General features: G+C 49.2%; 1 protein-coding gene across 1 annotated transcript in view; it reads left to right on the top strand.

The window, feature by feature from the left end:
* The window catches only part of SFRP1 (secreted frizzled related protein 1), a 35,557-nt gene extending 21,274 nt beyond the window's left edge, over positions 1 to 14,283 (top strand). Inside the window, exon 3 of the mRNA XM_072950202.1 lies at positions 10,743 to 14,283. Within this exon, the coding sequence (XP_072806303.1) occupies positions 10,743 to 11,065 (323 nt within the window). The 3' untranslated portion in view covers positions 11,066 to 14,283. The remainder of the gene's footprint in view (positions 1 to 10,742) is intronic.
* Positions 14,284 to 14,294: the final 11 nt, after the last annotated feature.

Here is a 14,294-nt window from a genome sequence, read left to right on the forward strand (position 1 = left end):
GTCCTATGGTAGCTCTATTTTTAGTTTTTTAAGGAACCTCCATACTGTTTTCCACAGTGGCTGCACCAATTTTCATTCCCACCGACAGTGTCAGAGGGCTCGCTTTTTGAGAGGAGGCCAGCTCTGAGTGAGGACTGGGTACTGACTCCCATTAACTTTTAGACTCTTGGCTTCATCCAAACCTACCTGAGGCCAAGGCAAACTTGACCTTGGGAGACCAGGATTCCTCTCCATCCTGTTGGGTGTATGTTGCAATTTGTCTCCAGTGGGGCTGTGCCAGGTGGGCGACAGGGGAGCCACATGTGCCTCTGCCCCTCCCTGGGGCTTTGTGGTGAAGCCGGGCGCCGCCCCATCTGATGGATGGGAAGGCGTGCCTGGTGGGCTGAGGCTGGACCTCAGCGCCTGCCAGGGTCTTCCAAGCCTCCCTGAACTTTACACAAAGTCTGGAAAGGCTGAAAAAACAGAACCAGAAAAATGAAAGTAAGTACGTAGCGTCGGGGGTGGGGTGGGGTGGGCTCAGATCTAGGACCAGCCTTCTGTTTCTGCCTCAGAGCAAATACCGTGATGGTTAGAAGGAAGGATTCTGGACATCAGGTTATTTTTTGAGCTTTTTCAGCTCGAAGCTTAAGAGAAATCCGCGACGAATTGGAGATGTGCCCCTCTCTCTGAATCCTTTTATACCCAGAGCTCCCTTGGGAGGGAAAGGGGGACAGTGAGTCCTGAGTGAGGACGTTCTCTGCCCCTGGCGCCTAAAAAGTTAGTGCTGGCATCCCAACCAGAAGCTGGAGTCGGCCGATTCCAGACGTGAAGTCCTTTCCTCTGAAATGTGCAACCTCTTGCTATCAAAGCCTTTGTTTTGCTTTTCCTGACACTGCAAGATTCCACCTCTGCCCCCCCAGACCTCAGCGATTCTGAAAATGGCAGTAGACCAGCTTACCCAGGGTCAGCTGGGTCGTGGACATGCCCATGTTTGTCTTGCTGACTTCAGCCCGAGCTTTAATGAGTTTGGAGGGCTGCCCTGGGCCTCCAGGAAGTTTAAATGACATCCAAGAGTCCTCAGAAGGTACCACTGTGAATAACCCAGGTGGCAGACCAAAAAGCCCCCCCATCCCCACCCTCAAACCCCGTGAACCAGTGGTTCTCAGGTGTGGTCCCGAGACCAGCAGCCTCAGCGGTACTGGGAAACAGGTTAGAAATGCAGATTCCCAGGCCCCATCCCATTGCCACCGAATCAGAAGCTCTGAGGGCCTAGAAATCTGCATTTTAACAAGCCATCCGGGAGATTCTGAGGACCCCTCTCTGATGCAGCTCTCAGAGCCGGGGGTAGCTCATGGCTTTTCCTATTCATTGGTTTTTGAAACCCACTCCCCATCTTTTTCCTGCCAAAAGACCATTCTTCACTCCGACGTGCCATGTGGGCGAGCCCCGGGGGGTGGGAAGGAGGGGAATGGAAAACCGGTGACCCCGAGGCAGAAAGACTGTTTGCCTTGGCGGGTTGGCCTGGACTTGGAGCCAAGATTCAGTCAATCCTGGTGATTGACGTTCTGTAAGCGAGTCTCCTATTCTCCTCCGCTGCCTGCTTGGGAACGCGGGGAGGAGGGGTCCAGTCCTTACTGGGAAGGAGAGGGGCCAAAACTCCTCTTTGTCCCCCTCTGCGGCCCAAGCCCCCTGCTGCCAGGGCCGCTGGTGCACACGCCTTCCCGAATAAAGCCACTCCAGGCAGCCCTTTGCTCTCAAAGCCGGGTTTCCATTTTGCACCATTAGCTTCAATCAGTGGGGACTGAACACAATCCATGAAATCGAGCAATTAGTCAGCGGGATTCCGGATGGCGGACGGCGGACATCGACGCTGCCACGCTGAGTGTGTGAGTGCTTGTGAGTGTGTTGAGGGCGGGGGCATAAAGTTGCAGATTCCACTCTCCTGCCTGGACCGCCCTGCCCCCCACCCCACCCCCACCCCCACCTCCTTGAGATGTCCAGGGCTCAGAAAACAGGACAGTTTCAATTAAATAATTTGCCCCAAATAAGTCATTCAGGAGCATTTTCTGCATCTGCTGGTTTTGGGGGGCTGTTTTGTTTTGCTTTGTAAATGAGAGAAAAAGAAAAGCTGCTTTCAATCTTCTTTCTTTCTTTATTTTTTTGGTTTTGTTTTTGCTTTTTTTTTTTTTTTTTTTTGTAGCGTCTGTCCTGTAGTCAGTAGATACATGTAAGTATGCGGCATGTGGTTTGTGGTCGGGGAGAGAGTCTGAGTAACTGTGACCAAGTGTGAGCCCCTTTCTTTGCTAAAGGAATTAGTGATGCCAACACCAGCCCCTGCTGGGAACGGAAGTCTGTGGAGCTGCCTTGGCAGGGCCTTGGTCAGCGGGACTCATTTGGACCCTAAATGCCTGCAAGCCAGCAGCCTGCGCGGTACCCAGACCCTCTGCCAAGTGTTGGAAGGAGGCTGCGGCCTCTCCCAGCCCCGCCCTTACCCAGGGCTGTTGCTAAATCTCATTTGCAGTTGGCTTTGGGGATGGCGGGCTCTCTGCCTCAGGGTTGCCCACCCAAGAGATTTGTGAAAATGGGGCCAGGAAGGAGGAAATCGGGTCCTCTGTGTCTTACTGCTTAGCGAGGGCTGTGCTATGTGAAGCAGGCTTTTTCATGGCGAGGCTTTGAGGGCTGTAATCAGAGCCCAAGGGGCCGATGCTCTCAGGGGCTCGTCTGCAGGCCCCTCCTGGTCCTGGGGACTGGTGACAGGCCCCTAGGTAAAGAGTTTGCCAGACTTGCCCCCCTGCTGCTCTGGGAACTTCAGCCCTCTGTGCAAGAGAAATTTAGGAAAGAAAGCAAGTCACTGGGAGTCAGGCCGTGTGATTGAGTTCTGGTCCCAGGAGGACTTTTCATCCACCGCTGTTGGAGACAGTGTCTCTGCCTGCTTGTCCTGTTGTCCCAGAATCTGCAAGGACCCCATGTTTCCAGCTCCTTGCTCCGAGGAACTGTGGCCTAAAGCCCCGAGCTCTGGGCCAACAGGCAGGGAGCAGGTTATCGGCAGAGCTGCGGCCACAGCTGAATTAGGTTTAACGTCCCATCCCATTCAAAGTAAATAATCTGAAGTCTAACCTAATTGATTTCTATCTAAAAAATGATTGGGTTGACAAGCTCTCCAGGCCACCCCCTCCTCCCAAAAAACGGTTGAAAAAGCAGAAATCTTACTCAAGCAAACCCTTACTAAGAAGTGCTAATTAACACCATGCTAATTAATTGAATGGGGAGTGGAGAGCCTGGAAATGTAATCTTTGTGTCTTTCAAGAGCTCCCATTTTGTGATTCACTGACATTTCATATATATTTCCGTTCTTTACTAGGCAGCTGCTTTTTTAAAAATGGAAGTTTTTTTTTTTTTTGCTCCAGAATAAATGCAATTTAAAAAGTCAAATAATGTTAAAAGGCTGTTAACAAAAGACTTCAGTCCTCTGCCCCACTAATTCCCACAGCCCAGAGGTAATGATTTTCAAGTTGTTTCAGCTATTTCTTATGATAATTAGCAAAATGGAGTAAGTAAATAGCATACTTAATTTTAATTTTTAACTTTTAGACATGACTTACTGATTTTCCATTATTGAAGGCAAAGATTTATCTGCCTTACTTTTACTTCTTAATTTTAATTTTTAGACAATTTGTAATTAAATTCTTAATTTTAACTTTCAGACACTACTGATTGATTTTCTATTATTGATAATAAAGATTTACTCTGTCTCATACTATATCCCCACTTCTCCCCATTCTTTCCAGTATGGTTATATCACACTTTTGGCTAAATTAACATTCAGTGTTTAAGTTATGATAGTTACGTAAATATTATTTGCAGCTGAGCCATGTAGTGTACTCTGTCTATAGTTCCTTTCCTGTACACTGTTCTGTTTTCCCTTGAAATAGTAGTTGCCTCATTTTATTTTCCTAGTTCCTTATGTTTGTGTGATGAATTCAGCCCCAAACCTTCCTGCAGGTATACATCCAGTCTGCCTGAGCCCTCTTCCCTCCTGTTTCAGTCCGGACTGGTTAAGACTTTAAGCCTGCCACACAGTTGTTCTGGAAAAACCATGTTAAGACTCCCATTGCTCTTATCTGATATTAAATCTTCAGTTTCCCCATCTTGGGTCTTATTCTGCATTTTTGTAGAGCACAACATGGAGTAGTTTTCTAAGAAAAATAAATACGTGGAAGATCATGTTTTTTTTTAAACCATCGAATATCTGAAGATGTCTTTAATCTCCTCTCACACATTGATTGATAGCTTGGCTCAGTATTGAATCTGGGAATTGTCAAGGCATCGATCCTTTATCTTCCAGCTTCTGGTGTTGCTGTCGATGAACTCGGGGCCGTTCCGATGCCTGGTGCTTTGCAGTTTATCCATCCTCTCTTTTTCGCTAGTGGATTCTCTTTATCCCTGCCGTTTCCACACGTCATGATTCACCGAGCTGGCCACTGTTTAATCTGAGAACGCATGCTCTCATTTCTGGAAATTTTTCTTGTATTATTTCTTTGGTATTTTTCTCCTGTTTGTTTTCTTGGTTCTCTCGTGTTCAGGTATTGAAACTCCTGGGTTGACCCTTTATCTTTCTTTCTCCTGTTTCCCGTCTCTGTCACTTTGTTCAGCTTTCCAGGCAATTTTTTCAGCCTTCTCTTGAAGCACTTGTATTGCATCCTTTACTTCTGTGCTCACCTTTGAAAATTTCACACATTCTTTCTATTCTCTGAACATCCCTGTTAATAGCTTTCCATTCTGGTTTCACGAATACAGTATCTTATATTATCTTTATAAACAGTTTTGCCGTGCCCTCTACCTTGCCTCTTATCTCCGCTTTCTTTTTTTCTGTGTGTTGGGTATGTTTTAGTCTGTTGTTCACAGATAGAGGCTTTCCTTAAATGCCTGCTGATCCTTGGCTGGCCACTGGAGTTTAAGAGGAAAGCACTGGACTGGAGCTCTTCGTGTGTCTGTGTGGCCTGTGATTTGTGGGCCTCAGTTTAGAGTTCTGCCGGGGGAAGCTGTAGGTCTTCTCTTTAGGGCCACTTGTTTCTTTAGCTAGAAACCCTGCAATCCTCTGATTGGGGATACAGTTGTAGTGTCCTGAGACCGGAGGGTCTCACTCTTTACTGTGCAGACTTGCATTCAACCCCTTTGATGTCAGTGCAGCTCCTTCCCACCCTGTCCTCCTGTGTGTCCTGTGTCCACAAGCCCAGTCTGTCTGCTTCAAACCTTCTGTACAGAATAAACCTCTTGGCTGCTGCTGGACTTGGTGAGGGGCTGTCATCTGGCTTTATGGCCAGGCTTGTGGACCTGAGTGTACTTGTGCAGACTTGTCAAGTCCCATATTTAAGACAGTCCCTGTGATTGCATTCAGAAGCACCCGGCGGCCCCAGATCCCGAGCAGTCCTGGGTCCTGCCGTGTGGATCTGCTGGTTTCTTACTGGCATCTCCCTCTGTCGGCAGCTGACTTCCAGCTTTTCTTCTCCATTTGCTTTCTGTCACACTGACTGTGGTGTTCTCGTTTCTCTTCCCGTTTTCTTCCAAGTGTTTGTAATTTTTTTTAAACTATCATTTTACAGGCGTGGAAATGATTGTGTGCTCAGTCTAGCATGTTGGGCTACATGTGGTCAGTAGTATCGTTTCATGAACATTCTAGACGCTTGGGGGTTGCAGGGAGGGAAAACCTTTTCTCTCCATTCCCAACTGGCTTTTAGCTCTCTGGGATTCACCCTCGCCCCCTCGGGTCCTGGCTCCTGCAGGTCATTAGTGACCCTGCCAGCTAAAAACTGTCACCATCTGCCTCCACAAGGATTAGGTCACTGGCCACTGCACTCGCTGACCTCCAACACACCCTGAAAGGAGGTCAGGGTAGAGACTGGGAATGAGGCTCTCTGTGCTCTGGGAAAAACTGGCAGAACAGGCCTTCGGAGAGTCAGATATTTTCAGGAGAAGATTTCATGAGCCCAAGTTCTTACATCTCCTCATATCTAGAAAAGCACTGAAATCACTAATGGGGACATCTGCTCCTTGTGACCAGCTGCAACCTTCTGCCAAAACGTGTGCTTGACCGCACGACCCCCCACTTCAACAGAATCTCACGTGTACTGACCTCCCCCACCTCTTCAGGGCCGCTCCTCAGAGCTGTCCAACAGGCTGCCTCCCGGGCTACGGTCCTCATTTTGCCCCAAAGAAAACTTAACTCACAACTCTCACGTTGTGCTGTTTTTTTTTCAGTCGACACTCCCTATCGCCATGGTGAGCCATCTGGCCTCACGCTTAGCCTTAAACTCTGCCACATTTGGGATTCAGGGACCTCCCTTCCATATGAAGCGCCTCTTGCCGGTGCTCTCGGGGACAGTGGGCCTCCTGGTTTTCCATCTGTGCCTCATGACTTTGCAAGGACCCTTCTTCCTCTCACCCTGACCACGGTCCCTCATTCGTGTCTTTCCTCTGTGCTTGACTCTGTGACCTTTACCTGTAATTGCGTGTCTCACAAAGCTGGTTTCTGACTCAGCCCCCTTCCAGCTTTCCCATCGGACCCTTCCCTCATTCCTGCAGCAAGTCCACAGTGTCGGTTGTATAAATGGCCTTTGGCCAGTGGCTGCCTCAGGTCCCGCACCCTTTCTGGGCCATGGGAAACATGGGGACACCATTAGCATAAGCAGGTCAGAGAAAGAGATGGCTTTGCAGGGCATGTGGGTTCGAGGTGAATGTCTTGAGTTTCCTGTTTTCATTTCAGCCTCAGCAGTGTGGCCGGGCCTTGTGGGGAAGCTCTCAAGGAAGACAAATTTGTGAGCAAAAAATATGGTTTCGGTGACTGAAAAATATGAAAGGGACCTTTAAGGGTCTACCTGAATATAAGGAGTTATTTATTTTAAGGTTGCAGAGAAAGACCCCGACAGCCCCTAACTGCAACCTGACGTTTTGGGTTTTCAAAGATTCTGAATTCTTGCTGGCAGTGCCCAGCAAGGTGAGAGGTTGTAGTTACATTTCACTGTTGGAGGATGTTAAGTTATTGCTAAAAAATAAACCCCCAAAGCAGTGTTTAGTTTGTTTTGTTTTGTTTAGCTCGGGGTCCAGTAGTTACAGGTAGTTGAGATCAAGGGCCTGAGACGGTTGTAAAATTATCGTGAGTGTGAGACCAGCACGTGGGGAGGGAGGGAAGGATGCAGACAGGGTGGTGGATGGTGCTGGAGGTGAGCTTTGATGCCTGCCAGGATGGCCCAACACTGCTCTCTGGATGGTCGACCTGCCAGGTTAGCAAGCAGACTGACTGCACTCTGCGCTTTACAGATGGGAAATGCAGACTCCGGGAGCTCAAATCCAGCCTTTGTGGTCACGCAGTTAGAACCCAGGACCTGGTACTCTATCCAGCACACCAGCTGTGGGCCCAGCTGCTGCCTCCTCTTCCCTGCCCACCACCCCCATTTGTACCACAAGCGGCGAACACAGTCCATGGGGCCAAATCCCTGGGGCCTGGGCACTGTCACCACGGTGGAGGCTGGGTGGGGGGACAGGAGGTGATGATCAGTGCCCCCCTTACCATCCCGGCAGCCCCTGGATGTGGCGTGGTGGTGGGGGAGGTCGCACACAGACCCACAAGGCAGGGAGAAATCAACCTTGGACGGCTAATCGCCTATCCAAACAGTTGGTAATCTGCAATCCCTAAAATAAACCCTTGAAAGATGGAAAGATGTTAGTAATTTCTGGCCATATGTGCCTTCTCTCCCCACCTCCAAAAAGAAAAGCGAGCCAAATGGCAAGACATAAAGCGTCTAATGCAGAACACATTTTCACCATTGGCTTTCCCCCCTCCCCGCGGTCCCCTCACCCATTTGAACGAAATTCCTTTACACGGTCGTGGCAGAGGGACATTAATTTTTGATTTGCGTCGTGATTAAAAGCAACACAGTCAAAAGAGGGAAATAGTTTCCACTGAAGCAGTATCATTTGAAACCCCATCCTGGGAGAGTGAGGAACACCGCGTGGTCTTTGGGGTGAGGCGTGGGTTCTAGCCCCACTCCCCTTCGTAGGAACTGTGGCCTCCTGCTGTCGTTATTTACCCTGAGTCCGGCCCCTGATTGCAATCAGGAATAGAGGTGGTGGCTGTGAGCAGTAAGTCAGGAGCCACCCCGGGAGCACCTGTCCTGTAAACGGAGCCCGGCCCGCGGTGGGGGCGCGCCCCTCCTGCAGAAGCGAGGGTGCCTCCCTCCCTCCTGGTGATGTAAGCCAGCCTCCCACGGCAGCGGTGGGTCCCCAGTCTCAGACCTTAGGAAGTGGCTCAGGCCTCACCTGACCCATCAGGGCACCTCTTGGACGGCCATGGGAAAGAAGCAGATCTGCCCTTGCCGCCTGCCTCCTTTTGGTCAGTGGTTTCCCGCGGTGCAGAGGGTGGGCGGAGATGAAGCCCTGACTCCCCCCGGGCCTGGCCAGTGAGTGTCCTCTGGCTGGCCCCTCACTCAGCCCCACGGAGAGCTTTCTTGTTCAGCGAGCCACAGACTCACACGGGTGAAATCATTTCTCAAGGGACCCACGAGGTACGAGGATTGTAAACCAAGGGGAGCTGAACCAGGGGTGGGCCTGTTTGGGCAGATCTGGGGGGAGCTCCGGGAGGAGTGGTGCCAGCTGCTTCCTAATCTCTGCTCTCCCACCTGCTGGTCTCCCTGCCTCCATCCACGGGGTGGGGGATGGACACGGGAGGATTCAAGCAAAGTCAGAAGTATTGGGTGGTGGCTGGTTCGGTGTGCGGAGGCCTGGGCCAGCCTGGGAGGTCGGCACTAACCTCAGGGAGCGCCTTCTGCTGCTGGGGCCAGTCCCCAGAACCCCTGCCACCCTCGGGACAGACGCCTTTCTTAAGGGCCGCAGGCCTGGGGTGTTACACGGGGCTCAGTGTCTGCAACATTTCAAACTCTCTGAAGAAAGAGAAAGTGGTGGAGGCCAGTTTCGTTTCCTGGTTTTGACACACTCACTAAAGGTTTGCTCCTAGGATTCCTCCCTCCTCCTTGTTCTCAGGTTAGCCAAAGTGTGCTTTGTAATCAACTAACTATTAAATAACAGAGCCTTCACAAATGTAGTCTTTTTCTTTGCCAGAGCTGTCCCTTTCGCCCGGGAGAAACGCTTACCAATTTGTAAGTAAAGTCATTTTGAAATGTGGATGAAACAGGGACAAGAGTCTGAGCCCTTTCCCCTTATTTTCTTGGTCTGTTTAATGAGCGCTCTCAATTTCAGATTCATTATAAGGAGGTTTGTGACCAGAGAGTCAGTCTGAACAGCCCAGTGGTTGAAAGTGCTCATTCAGCCCATGGGTTTAAGTTTAGGGTTAGTGACTTTGGGCAGGTAAACGTAACCCTTACGCCTCAGTTTTCTCATCTGTGAAGTGGGGGGAATAATCACACCTTCCTCGTGGAGTTGTTAGGTTGAACAGAGGAAAGGCTTGGGGGAAACAGCTCCCTTCCTGGCATCCGTATGCTTTCATCATTGGCTCCTGTTATGTGGTTCCAGTCTTTCCTCGTGGAATGTAGGTGGAAGTGAGTGATTAAAAAGAGGGGGCTTGGTGATTCTGGATTCAGAGGAATTCAGAGATGGACAGATCATGTGGTGACTAGCGTCTAGAAATGACTGTCACCTCCTTTATAACTATCAGGGGTTGGCTATTCTCTGCGGGGAGTTGATTGTCACGGGGACGCCATGTTTGTGTTTTGGGTGCATTTACAAGGTACAGAACGCCTCCGTGCTAATGCATCATCACTAGTTGACCCTGTGCAGCCAGCACTGAAGCGTGTGGTCCACACCCTGACACTGAAATATGTTGACTCAGGCTGTAGAGACCAAAAGATGCGAAGGCGGGGTTGGCAGAAGGGCTGGGTTTCCCTTTCTGTGGGGGACTGCACTAAGGACAGAAGCAGCGCACGCACCGTGTTGGGTGGGAGGGGCCATCAGCTGGATTTATCCACCAGGACTTGCTCAAATGGGTCAAGAGGTGGAAGTCGAGTTTGGGTCTGTAGGTTTGCACGGTGGACAGGATAGCACATTAGTGGCACCGTTACTGGTTGACTAGTGAACAGCCCATCAGCAGTCCCTGCCATTTGAACTCCCTGGAGGCACAGTGGTACCAACGCTGGTTTCTCCGATGCTGAGCTTGGACACTGATATCTGATGCAGTCAAGCGTGACAGTTTGAAGCTCCCTTTAGCTTCCCGGTGCTGAATGTGAGCACAGAGGTTCTGTCTTGTCCTGTGTCTAGGACCCAACTTGCAAGGCATTTGAGGTCCTTTGAATGTTAAAAGAACTAAACCAGTAACTTTCTCCTTTGAAAAAAACTCGGGGTAGTTTTTCTCTTTGAGTGCTGAGGTCTGTAGCATTAGATTATGTGGATCTTACCGGATTAAATGATCCCTACTTCTCATAAGGCATTGTGTGATGTTCCAAGTCACTGAGTTGTAAAAAAAAAAAAAGAGAGAAATATGATTTGGTTTTGAACATTTATTTGGGAATCTCAGGCATCCAGTGGCAACTACTGAGGCAAAACAGGGGCAGAATCAGTGCATGGAGATGAGCTGGGACCTTGGTCCTTCTCTAGAAAACTGCCTGCCTCATTGTTTACATGCCCTTTGGCTCGTATTTCTCCAGCTCACCAGCCCTCAGCTTGGGTGGTTGTTGGAGGTGAAAAACCGGGTTCTAAACTGCTCTCTCCCCCGTCTCTCTCCCTTCTTCCTCTCCCCCGCCCCCGCCCTTCTCTAGCCCTGAGGATGAAAATCAAAGAAGTGAAAAAAGAAAATGGCGACAAGAAGATTGTCCCCAAGAAGAAGAAGCCCCTGAAGCTGGGGCCCATCAAGAAGAAGGAACTGAAGAGGCTGGTCCTGTACCTGAAGAATGGGGCCGACTGTCCCTGTCACCAGCTGGACAACCTCAGCCACCACTTCCTCATCCTGGGCCGGAAGGTGAAGGGCCAGTACTTGCTGACGGCCATCCACAAGTGGGACAAGAAGAACAAGGAGTTCAAGAACTTCATGAAGAAGATGAAGACCCACGAATGTCCCACTTTTCAGTCGGTTTTTAAGTGATTCTCAGTGGGCGGGTTGGGGAGGGGCGTGGCTTGGGGCGTGGCTTAGGAGGGGTGGGGCCAAGCGGACACACCCGGGGGTCACACCACCCCTGCTCCTGCTGCTCGGGAGGGCTTTGTAATCCAGTAGCTTTGCCCTCGCAGCATCCTTCTCCCTCCCTCCCTCCCTCCCACCTTTCCCCCAGCACCGCCCTCCAGACCCCACTATAGCCGATATTTAAAGCCGCACGCCCAGGTCAGGAAACCCATTTAGATTAGGAAGCTTTTGAAGACCGACAGTGTGGAGCAGCAGGCCACTGGGGAAAGGGAGGGTCAGGGACCATCTCAGCCAGAGACGCAGTCCCTCCAAAAGAAAACGTTGCCAGTAAGGAAAGGGGATTGGCGCCCAGTGGGAGGCGGCAGCGGACGACGTTAGGTTCTGCCACTTTCTTCATGTCCTGCAAACTGCTCGTGGAGCTATCAGCTAATCTCTGCCTTTGGAACTAGAAAATTCTCACTGCTGATAAGACGCGTGGCGTTTCTCTTTCTGTTTTTGGCAGAAACAGACACCCACACCACCCTTACCACTTAAGAGCAATTCCAGAGTGTGGCAGGTCCAGGAGGGGCTTGAGAAACAGTGAAAACCAAGGGAGGTGCCCGTCCCCCCAACCCCGGCCCGGCCACGTGCGTCTTTGATCTGAATATCGGCCAGTTTCAGATGCCCTGGAGATGTTACCATCTACCCTGGGCATGATCACTCCTCCTGACACTTGGAGGACAGCAGGTGCCTGCATTCAGGTGGGAAAAAGGAAACTTCATGGGCACCAAACCTATGGCCTGACAGAGATGATGCTGTGTAGACTGAGAAGGCAACTGTTAGTGGTTTTCAAGCAACATAGTTAAAGGGGAAAAACAAAAGAATTTAGAGCAGCCCAGCAAATGCTAGTGTAGGGTGGATGGTCGTGGGGTGAGGAGCTGAGTATTCTCATGCATCTGTCTGTTCATTTCACATTGTTTTAAAGAACAACAAAAACCCATTTACTTTTCAAGGCTGAAAAAAAAGTCTTTGTTGAGCATCTGGAAAGTGTGCTAAGACCAGGGTCTCTTGGTGCATTTGAGGCAACTTTCTAGCTGAGTGGAGGTCTCACTGAGCATTTTCATGGGAGGTGGGTTCTGCCGGTAGCGTAGCCAGTGGACCCTCCTTCCCGAGGAGTTCTGGGTGGCTCTGGACCCAACACAACACTAATCAAATCTCACAATGCTCCCATTCTTGTCTTTCCTGTGAAAAAATTAATTCCTTTAAACTTGGTTGCCTACAGATCAAAGAAATTCAGAATGGCCTGCCTGCCTGTCCTGCACATCAAAAAATTGTTTTGTTGTGTGGTGTGTTTTTTTTTTTTTTCCATTTCTGCAGAGGGAAAGTTAAGTTCCAAGGGTTCTCATCCAAGGAGAGCGTTTCAAAAGCAAAGCATCTTTAGTTTTTCCCAGGAGCCCTAAGGTAATTCTCAAAGCCGTTGTGTTTAACAAGCGGCATACATAAACCCATCCACTTCTTCAGCAACTTGACCCCTCTTGTACAATGTATAGGAAGCAGTTCCCCCAGTCATGTTAATTTCTTCCTCAAGCCTGATCCGTAATTCTCTGTGGCACTTTGAGGACTTTAGTGGTTGTCCCTCTGGATGAATATTTATCCCCGATCCGATGTTGCAGTGAGGCTGGGAATTATCACTCCTAGGGCTCTGTCTGCCCTGACACCAAAATAGTGGAGGATTCTGTTAACTTCTGAGGACTCCACTCCGCAAGCCAGCCTACCAACTTCATTACCTACCTGAGGGTTATCCTGATCAAATGAACCCCTCACAACTAGTGATGCTTCATTTCATACATTCTTTGGGGTTCCCTCTGACCTTTAATCATAAAGCGTTGGGGAGCTTAAGTGATCCGCCTGTAATTTTGGATGGTTTTTTTTTTAAATGTGTACATATATTAGTCCATTAGGAATACTTTACTATTGTCAACTGAAATGCAGAGCAGTTTCATGAGTGCATGGATCCGGGTCTAAGTTTTGGTCAATTAACTCAAGCATTCAGTGTTTATGTGTATCTGCTTGTTTGGACAGAGCATGTCATGCAACAGGGCCTCTGTCCTGGGCATGGGTCTTTGGAGAGGGCTGTATGTGGGGCAGAGGGGTTGCTGTAGAAAGATTAGGAATGAATAGGTGGCCACACTGCGCAACTCTCTCAGTGGGGATTCTCAGGTAGGAAGCAGCGTTTCAGAAAGAGTTCCAAATAAATTGGAAATGTGAAATGCAACAGCAAGTTTTACACCAGCTACAGGGTCCCAGGACCGTGGACTCGGGACAGCCCTGTCTACCACACATCTGCAACTTCAGGGCAAAGGGAGGCTTTGAGCCCGAAGCTGCATTTTATCACAAACTTTTGTCTTTCTCAACAAAGGATATAGCAGAACCAATGTGCAGACTCATTGACTTGGTCATTGGTTTTCAAAAGGGGTCTGTCTGTGATTCGGTAATTATTGCTAGTGCAAAGGTCCTATTTGTCAAGGTTTAAAATAATCATTCTGGGTGGAATCCTCTGAGGTCATCGGCCAAAATCAGCTAAATCTTTGGAAGAATATCAGTGTTTATCTTAGAAGATAGAAAATGAGGTGAGAATTCCAAGAGCTTTATTTTTAGGGTACCCGGCATCACTCCTGGTTCTCGGCGCCAGTGAGTTAGCACCGAGGGCTACCCAAGGCAGAAGCCAATCAGAGCTCCAGTTTTCATCTGGTCTGTAAATTACAGAAACTCCCCTCCCCGAACCTAGAAGCTGTTTTTCTCATCAGGCTCCAAGTCCCTAGTTGCTGTAATTCCACAGACATGCTGGGCTCAGCTGCTCTGTGGTGGACGTGCACCTTTGGAAACGCCCCTGGAATGATGTCCTGGCCCTTCTGACCTGTCACCAACAGAAACATAGGACACAGACAAAATTCCTTTTCCCTCTAGTCCTTTCATGTAGCACCCTTCTTATAGAGTCTCAATCTTTTACAAAAGCTTCGAATACTGTGAAGATGTTTTACATTCCATTTCATTTGTGTGTTTTTTTTGAACTGCATATTACCAGATGTTTTGATGTTATCACTTATGTTAATAGTAATTCCCGTGTGTGTTCATTTTATTTTCATGCTTTTTCTGCCATGTATCAATATTCACTCGACTAAAATTCACTCACTTAATCAACAGTTATGTGCAT

This window comes from Vicugna pacos, chromosome 26 (genome assembly GCF_048564905.1).
Source record: "Vicugna pacos chromosome 26, VicPac4, whole genome shotgun sequence".
In the NCBI taxonomy this organism is placed as follows: Eukaryota; Metazoa; Chordata; class Mammalia; order Artiodactyla; family Camelidae; genus Vicugna; species Vicugna pacos.